The following is a 26,680-nucleotide window of genomic DNA, read 5'->3' as shown; positions in this document are numbered from 1 at the left end:
ACACACTGGAGAGTTACAGACCTTTAAAAGGTTAATTTGGAACCCCCTCAACGACCACAGAGTTTATGTGGAGCCCATTTCCACCAGGGTTGAACCGGTTTGGTTATTTTTTCCCTGCCTAATATTGAACCAGTGTTTCCACTCTGCCAGTTCCGTGAAAGCACCAAGGTTCCAATCTAGAACGGAACCAGTTCTAGAACCAAAGTTCTTTTTGGTGGAAAAGGGCCAGGCCTTGGTGAAAGATTGGCGATATGAGGTGCTGATCGAGTTCCTGTCCTCTCCATATCACAGCCCTGACTCAGGGCCGGCCCTGCCATCAGGCAGAACAGGCAGTTGCCTAGGGCATCATAAGGGGAGGGGGGGCATCCACCAAGCAAAAAACAAACAAACAAACAGTGCTTTAGAACACAAGGGGGCCATGGTCATTTGTCAAGGGGGCATCACGAAAAATCCTGCCTAGGGCACCAAATTGCTCAGGGCCACCTAACTGCTCTGCGAGAGTGACGGCTGCTTCACCATCAATATTAACAGGAAAAAGGGTTAATGGTGTTCTCGGTAGGAAATCTCCACGCTTCTGGGACCTTGAGGTCGCCGTCATCACTAATGCATCCAACGCCTGCCTTTCCCATTTGCTTTGCCGAGTTCTGATCACTGCCCACATCACCCGTGACCTGACACCGCTAGGCTCGAGTCTAATGTACAACAAGCAGGGCACAATTAACACATTAAATCGAGAAACACATTGTGTCATTTTAGATTTATTTGGCTATTCAAAAATAGCAGATCGATATAAGCTCATAGCGTGTCACTTCGTGCCGTGTTATATGCTATGTATTTTTGAATCATGTAAATGTGTGCAAAGTAACCTTTTATATATATATATATATATATATATTTTAGATGGAGTCCACGGCCAAATGCATATCATTTTGGGGGTCCTTGACATGAAAAAGTTTGAGCACCACTGACATAGCAACATGTTTTTTTCAGAAAAGTCCCTTGCTGCAACTCGTCTAGTCTGGCGACAAGAAGGCCATTTCTCAAAAAAGAATAAAAACATAAACATTTTATTTTACTTTGCTACACAGACGCACGTGACTGACGGTTTCTGGAAGATACAAAGGTTTTTTCGTCGACAGCATGGTTTATGGAGCACTGGCAGTCTGTTGGCAATTGTAAGCTGTGTCGCAGCTCGAGGGTTCTCCATGCAGAAGGCTGAGACATTTGTTTTTCAACTGTCGCCTACTTTCCGTGAAAGACGGTGGCACCGCCATTGTCTTGCATGACAAAAAGGATTCTCCGACAATGAGCACAACAAACATTAATCACTCGGCTCACACACTTCAGCGTTTCTGAGCTGTAGCGTAAGGACTCCATTCCTTTTGAATGACAAGAAATAAAAGTTGAAAGAAAATGCATGAGAAGGGAAGAATGGATCTGTCAAGACTAACACATCTCTGAATAGTATTTTCTGCTTTATTAGTCATAGTTAATGGCTTTGAAGGAGCTGTGAGGGATGCAAAAAGGCCTTTATTCCAAATCCATAAGTTGCGGTACTGTAAATAGTTTCTGTGATCAAATAATATCATCTGAAGCATTCACAGAGGGTGCCCATTTCCTGAGCTTGAATACCCTGCAAGATCCTCAGTGCTCATTTAACTCTGGACCCGGGTCCATTTTTCAGTGAAATTCACACTGAGCATTTTGCAGTGTAGACTGTATTACTATTCTTATGGACTGGAAGGGGAGGCCAGACAAAAGGAAAACATCCACAAAGCATACTGCACAGGTTGAATCCATTTTCGGACACCGGCGTCGCCTGAGAACACAATGTGTAATCTTATATCACGTGAGCTCGCTGTATCACCAATGATTAATGCACATATTCCTTTGAATGAGAAAGGCGATATGTTCATGTCAACCAAGCTACCATTAATTTACTTTGGAGAGAGACCTAGGCTATTTTCTTTTGTTGTTTTCTTTATAGTGAAGAGCAATCATATCCCTTTTATTGAAAGGTAGGTATGTACCCCACACACACACACACACACACACACACACACACACACACACACACACACACACACACACACACACACACACACACACACACACACACACACACACACACACACACACACACACACACACACACACACACACACACACACACACACACACACACACACACACACACACACACACACACACACACACACACACACAGACAGACAGACAGACAGACAGACAGACAGACAAAACTGTAAGCTTGTTTTTGATTTGCTCTGGCAGAGATGACTGGCCCCTGGAAAAATAATGGCACTTTTTCAAGAGAATGGATATTAGATCCATTATTTGAGCTATTTTGGGTAAAAATAGCTGAAAAAAATAAATAATAATGTTTGTTCGCCTATAATGCCATGCCCAAAATAGTGACGCCAGGTTGAAAGTGGTTAATAAATGTATGGTTGCAGACATGAAAGCATCTCCATATTTTAACTTACTGTACATACATTGATCACATTACAGCGTCACACAAAAGCGTCAAAAGTAGCAGATGTACACGCTTGACGAGTTGCGCATTTCGAGCTTGTAGAACTTTAGAATTTAGAATTTGAATACTGAAAAGTAACAGTTTTGGACATAATGAGGTCTCCACCCGACAGAGACGATAATATGTAATATTATAGTGTCTATTTTCTGGACTTCTGGCACGTCGACGTAACTTGTTTGTAATCCAGGTACAACATCTCTGAACATGTACTCACGTTGAATATCTATGGTGACAGTGGCGTCCTTTCCGTTGGGAGCCGCCTTGTTGGAGGCGCGGCAGGTGATCTGTTGGCCGGACTCGATGTTGGAGGGAGAGAGGTATAGCGTGCTGACGGTGCTCTCTCGTCGGCCGTCCCGCAGCAGTGTCTGAGGAGTCAAGCAGAAAGGAAACGCACTAATTATCCCCCCGAAAATATGGATAACAGCATTTAGAAAAGGATAAATAAAACAGAGGAACAGCCCAGTGTGACTACCTGCCATGCACGGGTCCCTGAAGTACAAAGAGGGATGGCTCCAGGGGGGGTAAGGGGGAGCTTTAGCCCCCTCTGGTAGAGGCTTAGCCCCCCCCCTAAGCCCCCCCTACAAATAATCCCAATTGAGTGACTTCTATGTAAACCAAGATGCATTAGTCCCCCGTCTAAATAGCCAGCACCCCCATAGCACCCCAGTCACAATTTCCAGTGGTTCCCAAACTGTTCAGGTTGAGACCCAAAAGAGAGATTAGAGGTTTGCCCGGGACCCAAACTAGTGAAAATAGCTGATTTGTTTTCTAATTTATGGAATATCTTAGATTTTTCTTTCAATTCTTCATGATTTTACTGAAAAATATCAGTAGGCTTCATTGTTACTTCACGTCCTCCGTCTGGGTGAACAGCAGCTGAACATTTATTATTGATTATAATAAATACATTTTTAATGAAAATGTTAAACATAACTAACTTTCCTTAATGCGGGTAAATGTTCATTCAAATATGCTTCATTTGGGAGGATGCTGGAATGTCATTCCTCTGCTTTTCTACTTCTTCTCCCACCACTGAAGGGTCATGTCATGGTTAATGCAAAACGGGATTTAATGCAATATTGACATTACCGGGAGAGTTTGGCCTCTAAATATGCAGGCTCCGCTTCCTCCGTTTCCAACCAAAGAATGACAAAATTAACAAACTGCTGCAAAGTAATGCATTCATAATTAAACGTGTCGGAATCCTCCCTCATTTGTTTCTTCCCCAGTCATGATTAAAGCATGACAGGGGTGGTCCGTCTTGCCCTGTGGATCAAATTAAAAATCTCAGTTGTCATTAAATTGCCATGGCAAGCCTTTTAGAGGATAGCTGTTGGAGGAAAGGGCAGAGATAGAGCACCAGGCATGGGGGATTCTACAACCACGGGGACAAAGTACAAATCCTCAGTGTTAACATAACCAAATGGATACATTTGGTTACGTTTGTACTTTGTACACTGTCAAGAGTTCAATTACCACTGTGGATTTTACTGTGGAGTGCCTGGGGTGGGAAGAAGCATTGGGGAACATCTTAGGAGCTGCAGAAACAAATATACATTGTTGATGTAACTTTGGACCGTGCACTGAATTAATAAACAATAAAAAGCCTTCTAAAACCCATATTTGATGATGCATGCTTGTTAAAATAAAACTGTATTAGATCTGATCAGTGTTAACCCATGAGATCTTTCTTATTTGAGCATGCTCTAACATAATTGTTTGTCTTGTACTTTGGGACCCACAGTGTGTGTGTGTGTGTGTGTGTGTGTGTGTGTGTGTGTGTGTGTGTGTGTGTGTGTGTGTGTGTGTGTGTGTGTGTGTGTGTGTGTGTGTGACATGTGCGCACGCACTCGCGTGCATGTGTGTGTATTTTAATCTTGCATCAGCTCCATTTAATAAAAGATCAACTCATGAGTCATCCCCCTACCGACATTTCATAGGCACATGTCGCTTGCCTTTTCTGAACTATCGATGACACATGCCCTGAAATGCAGGATAAATAAGCAAAATCATAATAATATACATAGTGACCAATTGAACTCCTGATGACAGTGGAGACGTTGGGACGGCAGTGACTCAGGAGGATGCAGAGCAGCAGCAAAAGGTTCCCATATCAAGACTATGAACCCCAAACTGCTCGCAATGAGCAGCTTGGTGCCTTGCATGGTTGCACCCACCGCTGAATGTGCGTGCGTGCGTGCGTGCGTGCGTGCGTGCGTGCGTGCGTGCGTGCGTGCGTGCATGCAAAACGGGTGAATGTAATGCACATTTGTAATGTAATGCTTTGGAGAAAGGCGTTATATATATAAATGCGCCATTTAGAAATATCCCCAGGACAAAATAGACCAAAAAGCCACACCGTAAAAATCCTCAGTTAATTTAACTCTGAGTGTGCAAGTATAAGCAAATAGACCCCTTACTGGTTACATCCATACACTCTCTGAGTTACAAATGGATAAATTAAAAGTGAGGATTTTATAGTGCAACAACAGGGAAGTGGGGGGGGGGGGGCTGGGGGGTGCTAATGGGTGGGCGGCAGATATTTTCAGTTTCAGCCTAAAAAATTCTGCTGGCATCCCGATGGAATAACAGAGTTAAGGAACGCTCTTTACTTTTTAGGTTATTGTTTTTCTGTATTTAGAGAAACTAGAGTTCTTGCAATGAATGCAAGAACCGACAAAGCATCAATTCACGGCTATAAAAACCGAGCCAAGCAATCGATAGGCATGGGTTCAAGGGTCAGAGACATACCGCCTTGGCATTGATCTGGAAATCCTAGGAAAACGCATGCAAGGGAGCAGAGCTAGGAGGAGAAACAGGTCAAGAGTTTCCAGAGATAAGGTCGAAAATACAAAGTTGATTCCTTTTTTTTCTTTTTTTTCTCTCTCTCCAAGACCGGGCTTATATTGGAGTGAGTGGAGGAGGAGAGGAGGATATACGATTCGGAGGATACGAGGACTTCTTGAAGAGATGAGTTTTTAGCTCATGACTGTCTTTACTCTCCTGCACGGTGAGTGGAAAAGGTCATTCCGCCGCCAGGGAGCGAGGGAAGGTGAAGAAGAATTGAGGTACAGTGATGATTTGAATCGTGCAGGCCGGGTGGGCATGTGGGGAGCAGCAGCTAAGTGTGGAGTGAGTGTGTGTGTGCACAGCAAAATCCTGAGTGGTCCATTCTTTTTTCCTACTCTAGGAAGGTACGTTCTGCCATGGTGGGCTTGTGTGTGCGGTGCGAGACCACTACATGGACTGATATGGATGGCTACAGAGCTCTGAGGAGCCCAATTCACCTCCGCTGTTTCTACTAAACATGTTTCTAGAAGCCTGTGGGGAGTGGAGGATCAGTGATGGAAGAAGTACTCACATGTTTTACTTAAGTACAAACAGTGGTGGAAAGTAAATAAGTACATTTACGTAAGTAGTAGTACTGTACTTAATTCTGTACAATTTTGTGGTATTTGTAGTTTACTTGAGTATTTCCAATTTCTTACTTCTATACTCCACTGCATCTTCGATCCAAATATTTCACTTTTACTCCACTACATTAATTTGAAAAAACTTTAGTTACTAGTTACTAGATTTTTATTATTATTATTAGAAAACATACATTAACCACTTCAGCCCTGTATACATTTCGGCCATTTGAAAATAGCCGATCTACAAGCTCCCTTTGCATCACATCTATTTTCAAAAGATGTTGAAACTGGAAATGGGACATTCTTCATGATGAGTACATTTTCTTTTGGTACATTTTGAGGCCAATACTTTTTTTTACTTTTATTCAAGTACATTTGGGAATTCCGGAGTTTTACTTGTAACAGAGTAGTTCTATATTGCAGCATTGATACTTTTACTTAAAAATGTGAGTACCTTTTCCACCCCTGAGTAAAGGTATCAATACCGCAATGTAGACATACTCTGTTACAAGTAGAAGTCTCACATTCAAAATGTACAAACTTATCGGCATCGAAATACATGTGTATGTGACTATGTGTCCTATTTCACAAGGTCAAAATGTAAAAGATCTTTTCAAAATAGCCAATCTACAAGCTCACAATGCGTCACATCACATCACTGAAGTACGGTACCCGAGTATACTGTACTTAGTTACTTTACACCACTGGGGAGGATAGTATGAGGGAATTTGTGAAGGCGAGACATAGAGGTCCTTCCATCCATTATCTTTAGATGTGGACAGCACACAGTGTTTTATTGAGCGTACCATATCCAGTTATCAAAGGAAAAATAAAGAGCCTGTGTTTGTGTTCATAACCTGGGGGGAAAAATATATATAAATATATACTAATAAAAACATCAAACAAAACATCAATCAAAAAGCTGTGTTGTCTTGGTAACCACTTTCTAGTCCAACAAGCAGCTGCTACAGATTATAATTGTTGTTATGGTTACAGCATAGGCTACATGAAGTTTAACCACGTGAACCCTGGTGACTCTATTCTGGGCATCTTAGGCGAAAGTTCGGGGAAAACTGCAGAATTGCATGCTCACAACGTGGACTGTTGCAATGTGTTATGAGCTTGTAGATTGCATATGATATTTACGGCAAAGAGATTTGATGATGTATGGGAAAAAACTAGGGGGCCAAGTACAGAGGGCGGCAGTGGAACAGGGGTAGAGTGGCCTGTAGAGCGGCCGGATGGGAACCGTAATGTCCCCAGTTCGATCCCGGGCTCCCCCCAGAGCTAGTGGAACAGGGGTAGAGTGGCCTGTAGAGCGGCCGGATGGGAAACGCAATGTTCCCAGTTCGATCCCGGGCTCCCCCAGAGCTGAAGTGTCCTTGAGCAAGACTCTGAACCCTGGCCCTAATTGCTCCCAATGTGCAGGTGGGGGAGGCCCCTGGTCAACGAAGTATACAGGGTTCAACAACTTAAAATAAACAAATACACAAACCCTTGCATCCTATTTTGTGGGGAACAATCCTCAGAAACAGCCTGAACTACAAGCTCACATCCAGTTGCACCGCAGCGCATTGTGAGCTTGTAGATCGTCTATTTTTGGCAAAGACATTTGGTATAGAGGAGGAAAAAGTACACACCATGAACACTGCAAACTCTGGGACACTTTAGTAGGTGGTTAACACATTCCCTCCCGTTACAGATGGGATCGTGAGTGCCAGTCAAGTGCCATACCAAAGTAGAAGAAGAGATCCTGAGCAACCAGGAAGTGCAGCCCCCACCACACTAGATTGGGTTAAAACAATCCCAAACATTAATTTACAACAGGCAAACTAAAATATATGAAGTGGAAAACAAGACTAAACTAGAAAAAGTGCCCCTCGGGGCACAGGTCTCCACCAGGGCAGGTCAGGTTGTGGCCTCCTGGTGGCGCTATAATAGGCCAATGTGAAAAGGGTGCCATTTCTTCATACGCCTTTGATGGCAATTGGATGATTTGAGGCATTTTGTTCCAAAAATGTGTTTTGCAAAAATAAACCTGTTGGTGGCGCTATAACAGGCCAATGTGAAAAGGGTGGGATATATTCCTCAGCCTAGTAAGAAAATGCGTGAAAGATTTCACGTAAATTGCATGCTGCGTTCATGATTTGAGGCTTTTGTTCAAAACGGGGCAATCTTGCAAACTGTGAAAGCCAATTATAGCCAATTAGGATGGAATATGAAATATCGGACAGATCCGACTTGAGCACATGACCATAGAGATACTGTGTAACGATTTGTGAGATTTTTGGACAGAATCTGGAGGAGTAATATCAAAAAATGTGTTTTCCAAAAGTCGGCCTCCTGGTGGCGCTATAAAAGGCAGATGCGGAAAATGCAGGTCAAAGGTTTGTCCTTGGCCTCTAGGGAGTGTGCATGCAACGTTTCACGCAGATCGGTGCAGTTTTAGGTAAAAAATATGAAAAGCTGCCTCATGGTGGCACTATAACAGGCCATTCTGGAAAATGTGGGGCAGAGGTTCATCGTTGGCATCCAGGGAGTGTGTGTGCAAAGTTTGGCATCGACCGGGTTAACGGTGCCGGAGATTAGCTGTACACAGACGGACGGAAGGACGGACACACACACACATGGACGGAGTGCAAAACATACTCTCTCCCCATGCCTTCGGCCTGGTGGAGACAATAAGACTAAGGCGGTAATCAGACTGGCAAGAAATGTTGCCAGGCTACGCTTAATAGACATTGACGGGCATACATTAGCACTTCAGCTTCAAGTTGAACCCAGCACAGCTCTCAGCTCTGCTGTGGAGCGCTTATCAGCCATGCCACTTCTGAACCGTGGCGGACAAGGAAATGAGTCTGGCGCTTGCTCTGCTTTCTCTACTGTTTGCCAGTGACGGCTAAAACCTCAGCTTTCACTACTGTTTGCCAGTGTGGTAGACGCCTAAAACCTCAGCTTTCACTACTGTTTGCCAGTGTGGTAGACGCCTAAAACCTCAGCTTTCTCTACTGTTTGCCAGTGTGGTAGACGCCTAAAACCTCAGCTTTCTCTACTGTTTGCCAGTGTGGTAGACGCCTAAAACCTCAGCTTTCACTACTGTTTGCCAGTGTGGTAGACGCCTAAAACCTCAGCTTTCACTACTGTTTGCCAGTGTGGTAGACGCCTAAAACCTCAGCTTTCTCTACTGTTTGCTAGTGTGGTAGACACCTAAAACCTCAGCTTTCTCTACTGTTTGCCAGTGTGGTAGACACCTAAAACCTCAGCTTTCTCTACTGTTTGCCAGTGTGGCAGACACCTAAAACCTCAGCTTTCTCTACTGTTTGCCAGTGTGGTAGACGGCTAAAACCTGATTTAAACTTTTGGTAGTTGTACGCTGCTGGTGGCACACGCAAAACATAGGCGATCTATACTGAGCTTATGGGTTACGTTATGAGCTTGTTGATCTGCTATTTTCGGAGCGCAACATGAGGCAGAGCCAAGTATAACTGAGGCCTTCAAGGCCCCTAAAGGCCATGCACCTTGCACCCAACTGGACACCTTCAGTAGATCGTCGTGTGCAAAGTGGCCATTTTGGCCTGAAGGTCACGCTAGAGGAACGGCCATGGGGACATTCAACATTACTGTGGTTCATCCATCATTCAGACCATGAATGCACGTTTCATGGCAATAATAGACATTCAATTTTGGGAGGCGACTTTGGGAGGCAAATTAGGGAGGGAACCATGGGGTCACCAACATCAGTATTATGCAAAAACACACTCAGGAAGTGCCATGGCAATCTGCCCATCAGATTTGGAGATATCTTGTGTGCAACTGTCTTAATGGTACATGGTACATGAAAGGTCAGCTAAATCAGCAGGGGCCATCCCCTGTGGAGCAGTAAAGGTGTACAGCCATGGCAATCAGCCTGCAGTTTTCAAGATATCTTCTTTTGGAGTAAAGCGACAGCGACAGACTGATCTGGTCGAGAGCCACTATAGAGGGTATGCACGTGACATAATCATCATACCCGGAAGTTATGTGGGAATGCCTACTGAGAAAATACTTTTCTGGCCTTGATAGCCCATACAGTTGGAGGCCATCGATATTGTCCTTTTCTTTTTGCTGAGGTTTGCGTGATCTGCGCAAAAGGACAGTTAACCCATTTTGGGCGGGAACCCCTTTTGGTGTTTTAAACATTGTTATAATTTAGCTATTGAAAAATAGCAGATCTACAAGCTCATAGCGCGCCACCGAGTGGCGCGCTACGAGCTTGTAGGTCTGCTATTTTTGAAAAATCGTGAAAATATTTATTTCAGAAAACTGGACGATTTAGAAGGATTTTTTAAAATTTTGAGGTCAGGCCTAAATGGGTCAAATGATAAGGGACAATATCGGTGGCACCCAACTGTATATCCAAATAGAGAAGTCCTATCTGATTGCATTAAACGACGTTAAACGACATTAAACTCACTTTGCCAAGTCACTTTGCCACTCGATTTCCCATTCACTTTATGCATGCGCATACCCTATATTGTGGCACATTATCCACTTTTTTATGCACTTTATTCTACTATTCTAAAAAGATTTAGAGAATTAGAGCATAGTTAGAAGTTCTAACTAACTAACATTGGTGGGCCTGCACACATAATATGACATAAGGTTTGATTTTGTTTCTGATTCTCATGGACTCACTATACCCTTCCACATGGACCACAATAAAACGGAACTAAGTCACTAACAGTTTCAGGGTATGGAGGTTTCTGGGTTACCCTTCATGTAACAAGAACGGGGGAAAAAATAAAAAATAAAAAGAGCCATAAGTAATTATTGTCCCATTTGCATTTGAATGTGGGAAATATAAGCTAAACTTTAGAAAATGTACTTGATGGGAAACAAAGGCTTATGCAGGCAGGGATCAACGTATTCAAAAAATTCACAAAAAGTACACAATGACCCGCACACCGTCAGCACTGCAATATTATTATTATTTAAGCAACATTTCGGTCAAAAGACCTTCTTCAGAGATGCCTGAAGAAGGTATTTTGACCGAAACGTTGCTTAAATAATAAAAGTGTTCATATTAAAAAATAGTTGATCAAAAGGGAAGGGTAGGAACGTTTTGTTGACCAAGCATATTTGCACATGCCTGGATATACAGTAGCGCTGCATTCAACAATCCTAATGATTAGGAGCAGTAGGCATGCAGCTACACTATTTACAGTACCAGCACCCAGGGAGCAGTTAGGGGTTCAGCGTATTGCTCAAGGACACTTCGACAGGATGCTGGGAGGAGCCGACGTCGAATCAGGAACCCTCCAATTCCCAGGCAACTGCTCTACCACCTGTGCCACTGTTTGCCATTAGTCCAGGAAAATGCCTCGTCTGCACTTTGGACAGCTACGCTAATTATAATCACCATCCGTCCTTTAAGGAAGAATTCAGTTTAGAAAATGACTGTATCTAAACACAGTGTGACGTAGGGGTGAAAAAGTTAATTAATATAATAATTACATTTATTAAAACAAATATAATTGATTTGAATGGAATAATGAATTTTCACTAATAGCGGAAATAGCACATTTTTCCACCCTAAAACTTGATCATCAGATATACCTCAATACCCCAATACCATGTAGGCAATACCTCAATACCTTAATACCCCAATACCATGTAGGCAATACCTCAATACCGTGTAGGCAATATTTCAAATGTAGGCAATACCTTCATACCCCAATACCATGTAGGCAATACCTCAATACCTCAATACCATGTAGGCAATACTTCAATACCTCAATACCATGTAGGCAATACCTCAATACCATGTAGGCAATACCTCAATACCTCAATACCATGTAGGCAATACCTCAATACCTCAATACCATGTAGGCAAACCTCAATGCCATGTGGGCAATACCTCAATACCTCAATACCATGTAGGCAATACCTCAATACCGTGTAGGTAATACCTTAATATACCTCAATACCATGTAGGCAATACCTCAATACCGTGTAGGTAATACGTTAATATACCTCAATACCATGTAGGCAATACCTCAATACCATGTAGGCAATACCTCAATACCATGTAGGTAATACCTCAATACCTCAATGCCATGTAGGTAATACCTCAATACCCTCAATACCATGTAGGTAATACCTTAATACCTCAATACCTCAATACCATGTAGGCAATACCTCAATACCGTGTAGGTAATACCTTAATATACCTCAATACCATGTAGGTAATACCTCAATACCATGTAAGTAATACCTTAATACCCTCAATACCATGTAGGCAATACCTTAATACCTTAATACCTCAATACTTTAATACCGCAATACCCTCAATACCATGTAGGCAATACCTCAATACCTCAATAGCATGTAGGTAATAACTTAATACCGTGTAGGTAATACCTTAATATACCTCAATACCATGTAGGTAATACCTCAATACCCTCAATACCATGTAGGCAATACCTCAATACCATGTAGGCAATACCTCAATACCTCAATAATATGTAGGCAATACCTCAATACCACAATACCATGTAGGCAAACCTCAATGCCATGTAGGCAATACCTCAATACCATGTAGGCAATACCTCAATACCATGTAGGCAATACCTCAATACCTCAATAATATGTAGGCAATACCTCAATACCACAATACCATGTAGGCAAACCTCAATGCCATGTAGGCAATACCTCAATACCATGTAGGCAATACCTCAATACCGTGTAGGTAATACCTTAATATACCTCAATACCATGTAGGCAATACCTCAATACCGTGTAGGTAATACCTTAATATACCTCAATACCATGTAGGCAATACCTCAATACCATGTAGGCAATACATAGGTAATACCTCAATACCATGTAGGCAATACCTCAATACCTCAATACCTCACTTCCATGTAGGTAATACCTTAATACCTCAATACCATGTAGGTAATACCTTAATACCTCAATACCTCAATACCATGTAGGCAATACCTTAATACCTCAATACCTCAATTCCATGTAGGTAATACCTTAATACCTCAATACCTCAATACCATGTAGGCAATACCTTAATACCTCACTTCCATGTAGGTAATACCTTAATACCTCAATACCATGTAGGCAATACCTCAATAGCTCAATACCATGTAGGCAATAACTCAAAACCATGTGGGTACCATAATGGGTTAATACCTCAATTTACAAGAAGTGTACACAATTACTGTCCTAGTGTAAACAGTAAGGTGTGTAGTCATGTCAGCATTCCGCTACCTTGGAGTACATTGCACCGCTCAGGACCAGGCCGTTGCGGATCCAGATGATGGAGGCAGCGGGTTTGGCATTGTCGGCGTGACACGTGAGGTTGAGATGGTCGCCGGTCCGGAGACTCACCACCGGTGCTCCCACTATGACCGGCTCATCAGGAGGCACTGTAGGGACACAGAGAGAGCTGATCAGTGCTGGGACGTACTCGCAATTTTTACTCAAGTTAAAAGTATCAATAATATGCAATACAGAAATACTCTGTTACGAGTAAAAGTCCGGAATTCAAAATGTACTGTACAAAAAGTATTGGCATCAACATGTACTTAAAGTACCAAAAGTAAAAGTATCCGTTATGCAGATTGTGTCCCATTTCAAGTTTTGAAATGTATACAAATATTTAGAAAATTGCAGATCTACAGTACAAGCTCACTTTGTGAGCTTGTAGATCGGCTATTATAAAATGGCCAAAATGAAGTGGTTAATGCATGTAATGTTTTGTAATAATATTAAAAATATATAGAAATAACTACTGTAGTAACTAAAGTTTTCAAATAAATGCAGTGGAGTAAAAGTAAAAATACTTCAAAGATCAAAGATGTAGTGGAGTAGAAGTAAAAGTATTGGAAATACTCCAGTAAAGTAAAAGTACCTCAAAATGTTACTTAAGTACAGTACCTGAGTAAAGAAAGACACACACACCCCCCCCCAACATAAAACATACAAAGTTGAACTATGTAGATACGAGGTTTCTGCCCAACAGCAGTCGTCAACATCGATTGACGACTGATAAATGATTGACTTCGACCGGCTTTCCGACTGAATGAAACCTCCCAAGACATTTCGGTAGAAGCAGAGACAGTACTGCTGGCTGGGTGAAAGAAATGCAATCACAAAATGTAATTTCAAATGAAACATGTTTGCAGAAGTCGCACAATGCAGTCCAACTGTATTAAATTTAAGTCAGATAGTGTTCCAGGCATGAACAGCAGGGACCACGGGAACCCCCCCTCCCATAAAAAAGAAATGTCGGTGCGCAATCCACCAAAACAACAATTTACCATGAAAGCTCTGAGCTTGGGCCCTGAAAGCTCTGGGTTTGGGGTTTGGGCCCAGACCTTGTCAACTTGTCACACCGTCAGCACTGGAAGCATTCGGCTGTAGAGGCAACCCACTGAGAGCTTTCATTATTTGCACTCATTCTAGACCAGTGCTCTTCAAACTTTTCTGTGCCCAAGGCAACACCAATGGGCAAGTCAAACTCTCAGGCACACCTGTATCCACGTGTATGCGTGCGTGCGTGCGTGCGTGCGTGCGTGCGTGCGTGCGTGCGTGCGTGCGTGCGTGCGTGCATATATTAATTTGATTTTGAGACATACCGATACCGATCTTTCCCTTTATATTTTTGAGTGGTGCAAACCACTCCAACAACCAGCTTTGTCTGTATGTGTCTGTGTGTACCTGTACGTGGGGCCACGTACAGATGAGCATGGTTGCTATGGTTAGTGTGTGATGTAGTGTGTGAACAGTTGCACGGGTGTGATTTTTATATAACACTTATGCCATATCACAATAGCAAATATCCTAATCTATGTCACTCTAGTCTAGTCTGTTGTGTTGCCTTTCAATTATTGAAAGGCAAAATCTGACTATACTTTTATTGTCACGGTTCGCAGTGAAGGACTGAACCCAAGTGCAGAGACAAACGCAGAATAGTCTTAAATTAACATATTTATTCATGCAGAGAAGCAATACAGCCAAAGTAAGTAGTAAATGCAAAAATATAATATATCTGGAAATCCAAAAATGCAATACTTCAGGAGCAAAAAGATAAATCTCAGGAAGTCCAAAAATGCAACACCTTCAGAAGCATAAATGCGTAAATTCAGGAAGCCCAAAAGTTATACAAATCCAAGATACTGTTTAGAAGACCAAAAATAAACAAACCAGAAGTCTGAGGCAGATCACTGGAACAACAATGTATGTACTGAGTACTGACAGTGTGTTTGTGGAATGAGTCCAGTCTTATAGGAGCAGGGTGATTGCAGAAGTGTTCTCAGGTGTGGAATGGGCATGGCACTGTTGGGCTGAAGAGGGGGTGGAAACAGGTGTGTGACAAGGACTGAGAGAGGGAATGGAGAGTGGGAGTGGCTGACGTGGAGACATGGCCTGTAGAGCGACAGACCATGACATTTATTAGAATGACTGTCATTGTGTGTTTTTTTTATTTCTATGAAAGCATGGAATCATAGCAAAATAATGATGTATTGGTTAATTAGAGTGAATACAGTTCTACAGGTTATAGGACTGAAACTAAAACTCTCATTCAGAGAGAGTACTACAGACACGGTCTATGCCATCATGCATAGCAGGGGTTGCATTTCCTTTGTTTTCATCATAGGTGTCTTTCACGCCTCTAGTCTTTGTTTGATGATCTCTGATTGGGACCAGAAGGAAAACAACTAGCATAAACATTATTATTATTATTAATTTATTTTACAAAATGTCACTGCTTATCTGCTCATCTTTCTTTGAGATATATATATATATATATATATATATATATATATATATATATATATATATATATATATATGAGACAAAAAAGGACTCCTGCACATCCAACAAGACCCGTGGGAGGTGCAAGTCTAGTTAGCAGGCATAGGCATCAAAAAGGGAAAAACCTTCCAAGGAAGGGACTGCACACTCCAGGGAACAAAGACGGACAACTTACTGCATCAACTTATTTATTAGCACGACGCGTTTCGCCGTGAGCTTCGTCAGGTGCTATACAGAGGTGTGAATGTGTCAAGTATATATAGGGACATTCATTATACAGATCCACCCCCCCCCCCCCCCCCCCCGGGTGTGGCATCAATGATTCAATTAATTTTCATATATGGGAGGGGCAGACTAGACACATGAACAAACAGATCACAATGTTTCAATGTTCATCACGGCGAAACGCGTCGTGCTAATAAATAAGTTGATGCAGTAAGTTGTTCCCTGGAGTGTGCAGTCCCTTCCTTGGAAGGTTTTTCCCTTTTTGATATATATATATATATATATATATATATATATATATATATATATATATTATTATTATTATTATTTTTCACACGTCTCAAGAGTTTCCATTGACAATGAAAGGGGAATTCAGGTCAAATGTCCGCTAAATCTTGTCCCGACCCCACACGTCTCAATATTTGCCATTGACAATGAACGGAGAAATGACGTCAGAATTCCGCTCAATATGATGTAAATTAAACATCAAAATTCTGATTGGCCAGTATGAGATGATGTATGATGATAAGAGCTGATAAATCCGCTAAATATGACGTAAATGAAACATCAAAACATCACGTCATATGTAAACGAGCAAATCGGCTAACCAATCACATGTTGGTCGGAGCGCTTGGCCAAAAAGGGACCATAAATTGAGCGCCCCTCATTTCACACAGGTGTGATTTTTAAATAAAAGGGGACTAATCTGCAGATAAATGTACATTTAGAGAATTCAACGCCAGCCAGTAAGCTCATTGTCGCTTTCCTGTTATGGACACAAACAACATCAAGGCCAAGGGACACGCATTAAAAGGAGGAGCTGGTAAAAAAGATATTGAAGTAAATGGAAAGACAAGCAGGAGAGACACACAGCGGCTAATGGCAGAAGCAAGCAGCCCCTGACTCTGCTGAAAGGCACTGATTACATTCTTGTATGAAACAGGATCTGATCACCCAGGATTTTATTCAAACTTGAGTGAATTATTGATTGAGCACTCAGCTCATTAGGTAGCAGATCTGGGGCAAGCCTAAATCAAAGGCACCATGATGCAGCTGGCTCATCCCGAGTGCTTGGAAGGAAAGGGAGAGGAGAGCGGAGCGAGGACTCGTATAGTAAAGGACCGGTGAGCTCCCTAGCTTTTCCACCGCTCCCTCCCTATACGGGTTTACTATGTATTAGTACAATGAGAGTGAAGAGAGTGTTAAGCACCTACTAAAAAAAATCACACCCGTGTGAACTGAGTGGTGTAAGGTTTTATATAGCATGATCAGCTGTGGTCTGACGTAATGTCTGACGTAATGAAATCACACAAAATATGTTAAGTAAAAAAAGCTATCATTTTTGATAAATGTATGTATCACACCTGGATGTGATTTCACAACTGGCTTTTTTTGCGCAGAGAAAATGACCACGGTTGCTACGGTCATCCAGTTCACCCGGGTGTGATTTAATTACGTCAGAAATTATTTTGAACATAGCAACCATGGTCATTTTTTTATGCACACAAAAGCCAGTTGTAGGAGTGGTTTACACCACTCAAAAATAGCCAATCTACAAGACTCACAATGCATGGACACGTTGTGAGCTTGTAGATCTGCTATTTCAACAGGAAATAACTTCAAAGGTTCGCAATGCAACGCACCTTAAAGTTTAGATCTGCTCTTTCTGCTATTTTCCTTTCATATTACTATTATGGCCTTCCTACTTTGGGAAAGTCATATAGACATTCCCAAAAATAGGGAGGCCAGTTTGAAAGCGTTTAAAGACCACATATTCTCCCTGTAACCACTTGAACCCCAGCATCTGTGTAAAAAATGGTCACTATGTTGACTAATCAATGTAAATTGTTTTACAAACATTCTGTTTTGTTTTTAAATGACCAAAATAAAGATTCAAACTCAAACTCATCTGTATTCTGTGGGTGGGGGTGGACGTTTACTCAAAATAGCAGACGTACAAGCTCACAACGCGTCACGTTGTGACGTGTTGTGAGCTTGTAGATCAGCTATTTTTGGTGAAGAGATTTGGTGTAGAGTGAGAAAAAAAGAGCATACAGTTGCTACTAATTATGTATTAAACGCTTTGTGGCTGGGAGACAAGGCATCCTCATAAACCACTACAGGGCACCCATCGATGACACTGCACACTAGCAGCTTCCACTGCATCATGTTATCAGTGCCTGAACTGAGCCGGTATACTTACCGGTACAGAGTTTTGTTTTGCCAACCTGAAGATTATTTGTCATTGTGTGTGCCATCACTTGCTATGAGAGAGTTTAGTTCTTATAACCTTGCGTCACCAGGCTTTCCACCTCGAAGGAAAGCCCTGGTATTCGTTCTAAATCTAGCCGCATGATCCGGTTTAGAAACCCCCCCCCCCCCACCGCTTAAATCAAAGCCCTATAGCGGCCGCATTGACTTGAGAAAATCACACTAAATTAATATTTCATAGTATTTACAGTCATTACAGTATGCATTTCATTTGGACCAAAGTGTCAGCTGCGAACATGGTCATTAACCGGCAGCATATCCACCATCAAGCTAACCATTATTTTTTGAAAATGTCTTCCTGCATGTAGTAAGACTAAACTAAAGAAAAATAAGACCTGCGGTGGGAAATATACGTCACTCGTGTTATAAGATTTATTTAAAAAGTGGGGGATGGACTGTGCATTTCTTTCTCTCTCCATGAAATGGCCTATTCAAAATTCATGATTGTAGTTATATGGGACAGTTGAGTCTACAATCATGTATTCATCCATATTTTCAGCCAATTTGTCCAAATTTGTATGAATGAATGAATGAATGAATGAATGAATGAATGAATGAATTATTGTACCAATGTTATTGGGTCCTTGATATTGATTGATATTAAACATAAATCTTCTCTTCTATTTGGGTGGGGGGACCCTGGCAGAACTTTTTCAGACAGGCGGTCCATGGCCAAATTACAATTCAGGGGGGCCTTGAAATGAGAAAGTTTGAGAACTTTTTAGAAATATAAACTGGTTAGAAAGAAAATCCCCCCCACTGCTGGCACTGTTTGTTTGTTTGTTTTACTTCATAATTGAACCCTAGCTGCAGTGCTGGTAGACGTACAGCTTCCAGACGGCCTCTGGCGAGTGGCCACATATGGAGCCATAATGCTGTGTAGTGTAGCATGCACAACACCACAATGGATGCTGTAATAGGTCGAGCAGAGGGAGAGAGACAGAGAGAGAGAGAGCGAGAGAGAGAGTTAGAAGGAAGGAAAAGTATGTGACGGAGACAGAGTTCGCAAAACCTGCTGACTTCATTAGCACCAAGACATGGCCTCTTCTCTCATCCCCAACAGCTGCAGGACTGCTGATTAGACCCCCAGCTCTCTAGCATGCAGTGTTCACTGGCCAACTTTATTGCACACACGAACACAATGGATGAGTTTGAACGGGTCGAAGCAGAACCAGGCTCAGGTATAGCCTAGAACAGCGGTTCTCAAACCTTTTCCATTCAAACTAAATGTAATGCCCACAATTCCGACAAGTGCTTGTCAGAGTTTCAGTTCAAATACGTTATTTTGGGGGGCCTGCTATATATATAGCTAATGTGATCATTGTCTATTTACGAGTCTTCAGAAGCATTAAAGCAGCTATAACATGCATTTTAAAACTGGTTTTAATATTTAATATCATATTGTCTATGTCCCTCAAACTTATTTCCAATGGTTTGAGCCTCAATCACCATTCTGATAACCAGTCCATGGCATTACCACAATGTCCTGAGGTGGTGGGGGTGCTGATATGCAACTTATTTAATATTTGACTCATTATAATACTGATGCTACAGTAGATAAACCCAGGCTTGTTTCCATTCCATGCCAGTTTGGAAAATCAACAATGGCGGACATTGTAAACAAAGTGGAAATGCAAATTTGGAACAAAGACTGAAGAGGGGAAAGAATTATGGTGATACTGATGACATCACGCATATGACCAAATCAGTTGAGCTGCTGTTCCTGAGAGCAATTTCCATAAAAGCCCTATATGATCAGAAAGCCTGATTGTTCAAAATTATTGGGATAGAAAATACATAGGGCAGTCCAAAAAACAGTTGAATTTTATAGTTATAGGTCTTTTAATATTTTAACCGCACGGTAACAACGATTTAGTATTGAGCCACTAACATTGGTGCGTTGTTCAATCCAGCTCAATCTGAGCTGTAATTGATAATTAAAAAGTAAACGGCTATAAAGATCGGCCCCAACATTGTGTGCGGGCCGCCATCATGGGGAGGGCAAAATACAGTGAGCTGAGCGTTCCCTAGCAACCGGGAGCCCCGCTTTACGGTAAAAAATAGCTCTGTGAAACAGTTTATGAGAAACAGAGTTTATGAGCTCTGTGAAACAGATTCAAACTAAATGTAATGCCCACAATTCCGACAAGTGCTTGTCAGAGTTTCAGTTCAAATACGTTATTTTGGGGGGCCTGAAAAGAGTTCCCAGTTTCAAGGTCCATCACGGCCATCATCAAGCATTTGGCACTTTACAAGCAGTGGCGATTCATCTTTTCGCCATTTGGATATGAGTGGTTTTACTAATTAGGGAGTGATTAAATCCACATTGTTCCTGGACTCTATAAGGCTTATACAAACCATTCAACATATCCCACAAGAGCACCACATCAAATACACTCTTCAGATCTGATTTTAAATGGCACGTGTTCCCACTTTCTGCCTGGCCCTTTTCTATGTTGATTTTTAAATCCCATGAGAAAACTCTTGCATTGAGTTATGTTTCTGAGAGTGAATGTTGTCTGTTCTTGATAAATTAAAAAAGAATGTAGTGCATTTTTTTAACCTCGTTTTGTGTTTTTACCATTTTCTTGTGCTTTTAATATTTCCATTTTGTTTTATTGTTTTAGTTTTGTATTCTTAGTTTCATTAAAGCACTTTGGTTTAACGCTGTTGTTTTAAAAGTGCTCTATACATACTGACATATACTGTAGATATAACAGTTTCTTAGGTGGCCTACAACTATACAACTTTTATTGCAGTGGAGTTATGACAAATTCCCTGCATAATAGATACTTTATTTGTCCTTTCGGAAATTTGTTTTGTGCACAGCAGTCATCAGGATATACATAAAACATATGGAAACAAACAGATCACACAATACATAGACAATAAAGAAACAATGCCAACAGAAGGCCACCAGTCATAGTTCCAAGAGGCATCACAACACACTTTATGCACGGAACTGAGATGGGGCCTGCTTGTTCATACTTCTTGAGGCCCTAGCCTGCAGGGAAGGTACCATGTACCGTCGCCCTGATGGTAAAAGATGGTATTGGCTGTGTAACGGGTGTGTATTGTGACTTGTCCCTAGTAAAAGCTTTCCCCTTCCTGTGTACCCGGGTCTCATACATTGAGGTCATACTCTCAAATCGTACCCCAGCTATTTTGCTGGACACGTTGATGATTTTATGGAGTTTGTTCTTATTAACCAATGATAATGAGCCATACCATGAAACAAAACAAAATGTCAATGCACTCTCCACAAAGGATCGATGAAAAAGTGCCATAACATTTTATTAATATGGGGGTGGTGTTGACATACTGGCCAATTAGGCGCCTACCTATAATGTCTATGTGTGGGACCACAACCACAGCTACAGTTCCCATAACCTGCGGGGACATGCATCCGGGCTATGGGACCATGACTACAAATCCCTTAGCCTGCAGGGACTGCGACTACAGATGCCATAGCCTGTGGCAAAAATGCTTGAAAAGCTTACACTGAAGTGAAGAATGTGCCTCTGAATGTCCCTCTCTGCATATGCCAGTGGTCAAAGCACATTCTATAATGGAACTTCAGTTGGATTGGTCCAATTCACCCAGGAGAAAAGTGGATGATTGAGCATGGACTGGCAGAGTTTTGATTTAACCACTTAAATCCAATTTAACTTAACCACTTAACCACTTACAGTATATACTTCATTGAGCGATGTCCGCCAGGGGTCTATCCTCGGTCCCCTCCTCTTCCCCCTTTAACACCAAATATCTTGAATATATCTGATCTACAAGCTCACCATGTAGATGTGCTGTTCTTGCCAAATGTTTGCCTATTTATTTATTTTTTGTCCAGTACAGGGTTTAATTTCGCGAAAAACTCATTGACAACTCTGGCCAGTCTGCCGAGGAGTGCATTTCCTAAACACGTGATGAAATTAGCCACCTGGCCTCCATACAACGCTGAATGTTGTGGCCTGGGAGCTAGCCGCTAGACTAGCTAGAAGCCCCCCCCCCCACACACACACACACACACACACACACACACACACACACACACACACACACACACACACACACACACACACACACACACACACACACACACACACACACACACACACACACACACACACACACACACACACACACACACACAGCTTCCACAAAGGGCCAGCCGTGGAACTGACCCCATTACCTTGTGACTTGTCTGTTCCTCGCTCTCCCTCTGCCACGTTAAGATGTTATGGCGTGAGGGCAGCGGCTAGCTGCCACGCTCCGCACAGGTCTATGGAAAGGCTAATGCTTCCTGAATCATTACACAGGACTCCCGCTCCCCTAATCAGACCGTGCCGTTGACCTCTGTCAGGCCTGGACGCGTGGGCCGGCCTGCAGAGGGACTGGACTGCCTGCGCGTCCAAACACTGCACTCCTCTCTGCAGCGACCCCACAGCTGCTCTTCGTTACTGGCGCTCGCGTGCGTGCATGTGTGCGTGCGTGCGTGCGTGCGTGCGTGCGTGCGTGCGTGCGTGCGTGCGTGCGTGCGTGCGTGCGTGCGTGCGTGCGTGCGTGCGAACTTGGCACGGCCTAATGCCTCCAAATTGACGATTTAATGCAGCTGGTCAACAGATTCCTCATGAACCAACAACACGCGGAGGCAGACTAATCACCCTCGACTATAATTATTGGAGAGAGTTCTCTCCATCTCAGCCATCCGTCCTGCTTTCCCCTGCTCCCCATTATGTGTGCATGCAGGCAGCGTCGGTTTTTCCTTTCTCTCTCTCTTTTTTTTCCCTGAGTGGTGCAACCACTCCCTTACGGAGCTATGTGTGTGGCTGGCTGGGTGCCTGCCTGGGCAGTGGGTATGAGCACGAAAATAGCATGGTTGTTTTTCACCACCTGCGCAACCTAACACACACGCACATATTAACTGTATATATGATGATTTTGGGTGTGCCAGTACAGTACAGTGACAGTACAATCGGCCCGGCCCCCTGGGCGCGACCCCCGGAGACCCCCACATGGTAACTCTCTCTTTTCTCTACCGTTTCGGACGTGGGGCGGCTCGCAGGAACCGGGCCGGCACCCTGGCCGTGGTCCTGTGGGTCTGGAACTTCCTGGGACCCCCCAGGGACCCCCACACGGAGTTGCACCACTCACTTCACACAGGTGTGATTTTTTCTATTGCATTACACGCTAAGGTATTTAATTCCCCCTAGGGGGGATATGGAAACACAGGGTCATTCATCCCTGTGCCAACGACAAAGATGAAATTATAAAGGAAATTAATTTTGGTTTGTGTGTGTGTGTGGGGGGGGGGGGGGGGGGGGTGGGGGGGCAGTTGTAACGGGTGGGGATCATGATGTGGGCATGAGAATGAATCTACTGTCAAATATGTTTTGAATCTATAGCATCAAGATGGTCAGGATGTTGTCATGGAGGAACAAAATATTCTGTGGGTCTTGAAAGATTAGTAAAAACGCTCAAAAACGCTGTCACAGGCTGCAATAGGCTATGTAGAGACTCCGGCAGTTATGAGTTAAACCCATACTAGCGTATTTTCTGTTTTCTGTTGGAGAAAAGCATTCAGTGAAAATAGCCGACCGACAAGCTCACAACATCTGCTATTTGGTGCCAAAGCTTTCCCCACAATACAGATGCCAGCCTGGGTTTAAGTGGTAAAAGGCAGCATTACAGCCTGTTAAACACATGAACACTTGCATCTCTATTCTGGGAATGTCATTTGTCAAAAAAACAGCACACTCACACGGTGTGATCTCTTGGAGTTCTGGTAACTCAGGCTTATAGTATACCACCTCCTGAGTAGCCTGGCGCAGATCAGATGAGTTTCTGAGAATAACCTTTATCTGAACCCGAGCCGTATAGCGCGTGGAAACCAATCCAGAACCTGTGAAATGCATTTCACCAGCACGGTACACTTCTTCTTACAGTAGCTGTTGTAATGGAAAAGAGCCAGAAGACGTGCAGTCTTGGCTGTTGACATGGGGCGTGGAGCTCCACCTCACAATCCATCTCCCCAGGGCTCTATCGCAGTGGTTCTCAAAGTGGCTGTGGCACCCTAGGGTGCCGTGACGCAAGTCCAGGGGTGCCGCAGAATACTTGGAATTTGGAATTCATCAAAGCACTTCAGTTTAACCACTTAATTTGACTTAAACCCCTATACTAAGTGAGACAGACGGACCACCCAACCTCCTCGCCAAAAATAGACGATTTACAAGCTCACAGCGTGGCACGTTGAAGCGTATTTTTTGGTGAATTTGTTCCCATCAGAATAGAGATGCTGGGTTTCAAGTAGGCCTACAGTATGTCAAACTGGCTGCCGGGGAAGATGGGGGGGATTATGACACTCCACTGCCGCTCTGTTCCGCGGCAGTGCGTTGGTCCGACATGCGTTGCGTCGTGCTTGCAGTTAGGGTTAGGGTTTGGGGTAGGGTGTCGCGTGTCGGACTGATGCCGCTGAAAACACTGCCGCCTGCCGCGGGTGTTCCGCGGCTGATGCCACTGCCGGAAAATGCACTCACTCTCCCTCGTCTAGTCTGCAACATCTTCACCAAAAATAGCAGATCTACAAACTCACAACACAATTTTTGGGGGCTAATGTTCCCCCCAGAATAAGGTGGTAAAGATGGTGGATGGCAGAGGTTGTGGTTGGACCTTTGTGGCATTTCCTCCCTGATAGTGGGGTCTGTGCTGTGGAATGCTGGGATGGATAGGGCTTCAAGGTGCCCAGCCTTTGTCCACGGGGCTTTTTCTACCAGGATATAGTGAAAGACTTTCCTGGATTGTAAGACAAGCCATTTCTAACCCATTCTTTCTTGGCTCGTGGCCCTGTTCGCCACAGTGGTTAGCCAGCGGCACAGTAGATGAAGGCACGCCCTTCATCTACTGTAAACACCATACATCACAATACCCTGTGGGTTAGGAACGCACGCGCACATGCACACGCGCGCGCACACACACACACACACACACACACACACACACACACACACACACACACACACACACACACACACACACACACACACACACACACACACACACACACACACACACACACACACACACACACACACACACACACCCCGGTATTTGTCACCACAACAAGGGATTTTGTCTTTCCCCGTTTGACAGCTTAGCAGTTATTACTGTCACTGCTTTGTCATGGATTAGCCTCTGCTCACCTGCTAATCAGCACCTGTGTCAGGCAATAAAAGATCAATCTGACACAGGAGGGAGCGAGTCAGCCTTCTGCTGCAAAGTCTACCGGCCCCTATAAACATCCAGCGCTGTCTTGTTGTCATGCAGCTCTGTACGTTATCTGGCTTGTTTTTTTGTCGCCACAGGATTCCTACTCAGGTGATTGATAGCCCCTCAATACAAACTGTGATAGATCGGTGACTGTGGCTAAGCTATAGTCTATCGCCCCCAGAGAAAAATAAAGTTATTTCATGCCCGAAACCGATTACTATGACTTTTTGGGGGGTTTGGTTTGACAACATTTGAATTTCTTGCTAGGAGTTTGACAAAAGTTCCCAATGTCCAGAGTGAACTGGGGCCAACCGTGGGTTTTCTTGTTGTGCGACGGAACGTGCAGGAATGTCGTTCTGCATTTCTGTAATTATGCTCATTCTAGTTTCTAAAATAAATATGGAATTGAATACAAATACAAAATACATAATTTATATATACATAATTTATATATATATTATATATGTATTATGTACGTTCCACATTTCTGTAATTATACTAAGAGTATATATAGTCTCGAAATAGACAGATGGAGAATGTTTAGACGATATCTAAACAATTAATGCATGACAGGTTATGATTTTTTTGTTATAAAAATAATAAAAACAAGATGTGACACATTTTTGTTATGTTTTGACATGAGACATATGATACCCATGATATCCATGCTGTTTATGAAAATTCTCCTTAATTGCAGTACTAATTTTGTTCTACTTTCTTTGTAAATGTACACAGATGTCTATACACTCTAATTGTACACCCACACACTAATGCACTCAAGATGGAGAGGATTGAGGATATAATAATGTCTTCTACTTGTACTGTAGGCACTGGTTGCCATGAGACCCTTCGGGATTCTACATCCAGAGTAGCAAAATAAATTATGCCATATCTCCAGGGCTCTGCACGAGGCCTGTTACATTCTGTATTCAAAGTAAGCAGTTTAATTAACTTTGCCAGCATCTCTTATCTGAAGAGGGAACAATCGCCAATTTGAATCGGCGATAGCGTGGCTTACAAACGGGCTGTCTCCCCGTTCTCAATTTAACTTGTTAGTAATGTCACGCGCGGGCGCGCGTGTAGACTAATGCCAGTTGTGCTTCGTTAGAGGTGTGGCTCGTTTGAAAAGCAATTGGCAAAA

General features: G+C 42.9%; 1 protein-coding gene across 1 annotated transcript in view; it reads right to left on the bottom strand.

The window, feature by feature from the left end:
* Window positions 1-26,680, bottom strand: part of LOC306928377 (kin of IRRE-like protein 3) — a 244,949-nt gene that overhangs the window by 73,997 nt on the left and 144,272 nt on the right. The window contains exons 5-6 of the mRNA XM_079508433.1: window positions 13,228-13,385; window positions 2,769-2,919 (exon numbers count right to left, since the gene is read on the bottom strand). Of these exons, the coding sequence (XP_079364559.1) occupies window positions 2,769-2,919; window positions 13,228-13,385 (309 nt within the window). The remainder of the gene's footprint in view (window positions 1-2,768; window positions 2,920-13,227; window positions 13,386-26,680) is intronic.

This window comes from Electrona antarctica (assembly GCF_951216825.1).
Source record: "Electrona antarctica genome assembly, chromosome: 8".
Taxonomy (NCBI): Eukaryota; Metazoa; Chordata; class Actinopteri; order Myctophiformes; family Myctophidae; genus Electrona; species Electrona antarctica.
The sequence above is the reverse complement of the archived record's forward strand: the minus strand, read 5'-3'. Positions and strand labels throughout refer to the sequence as shown.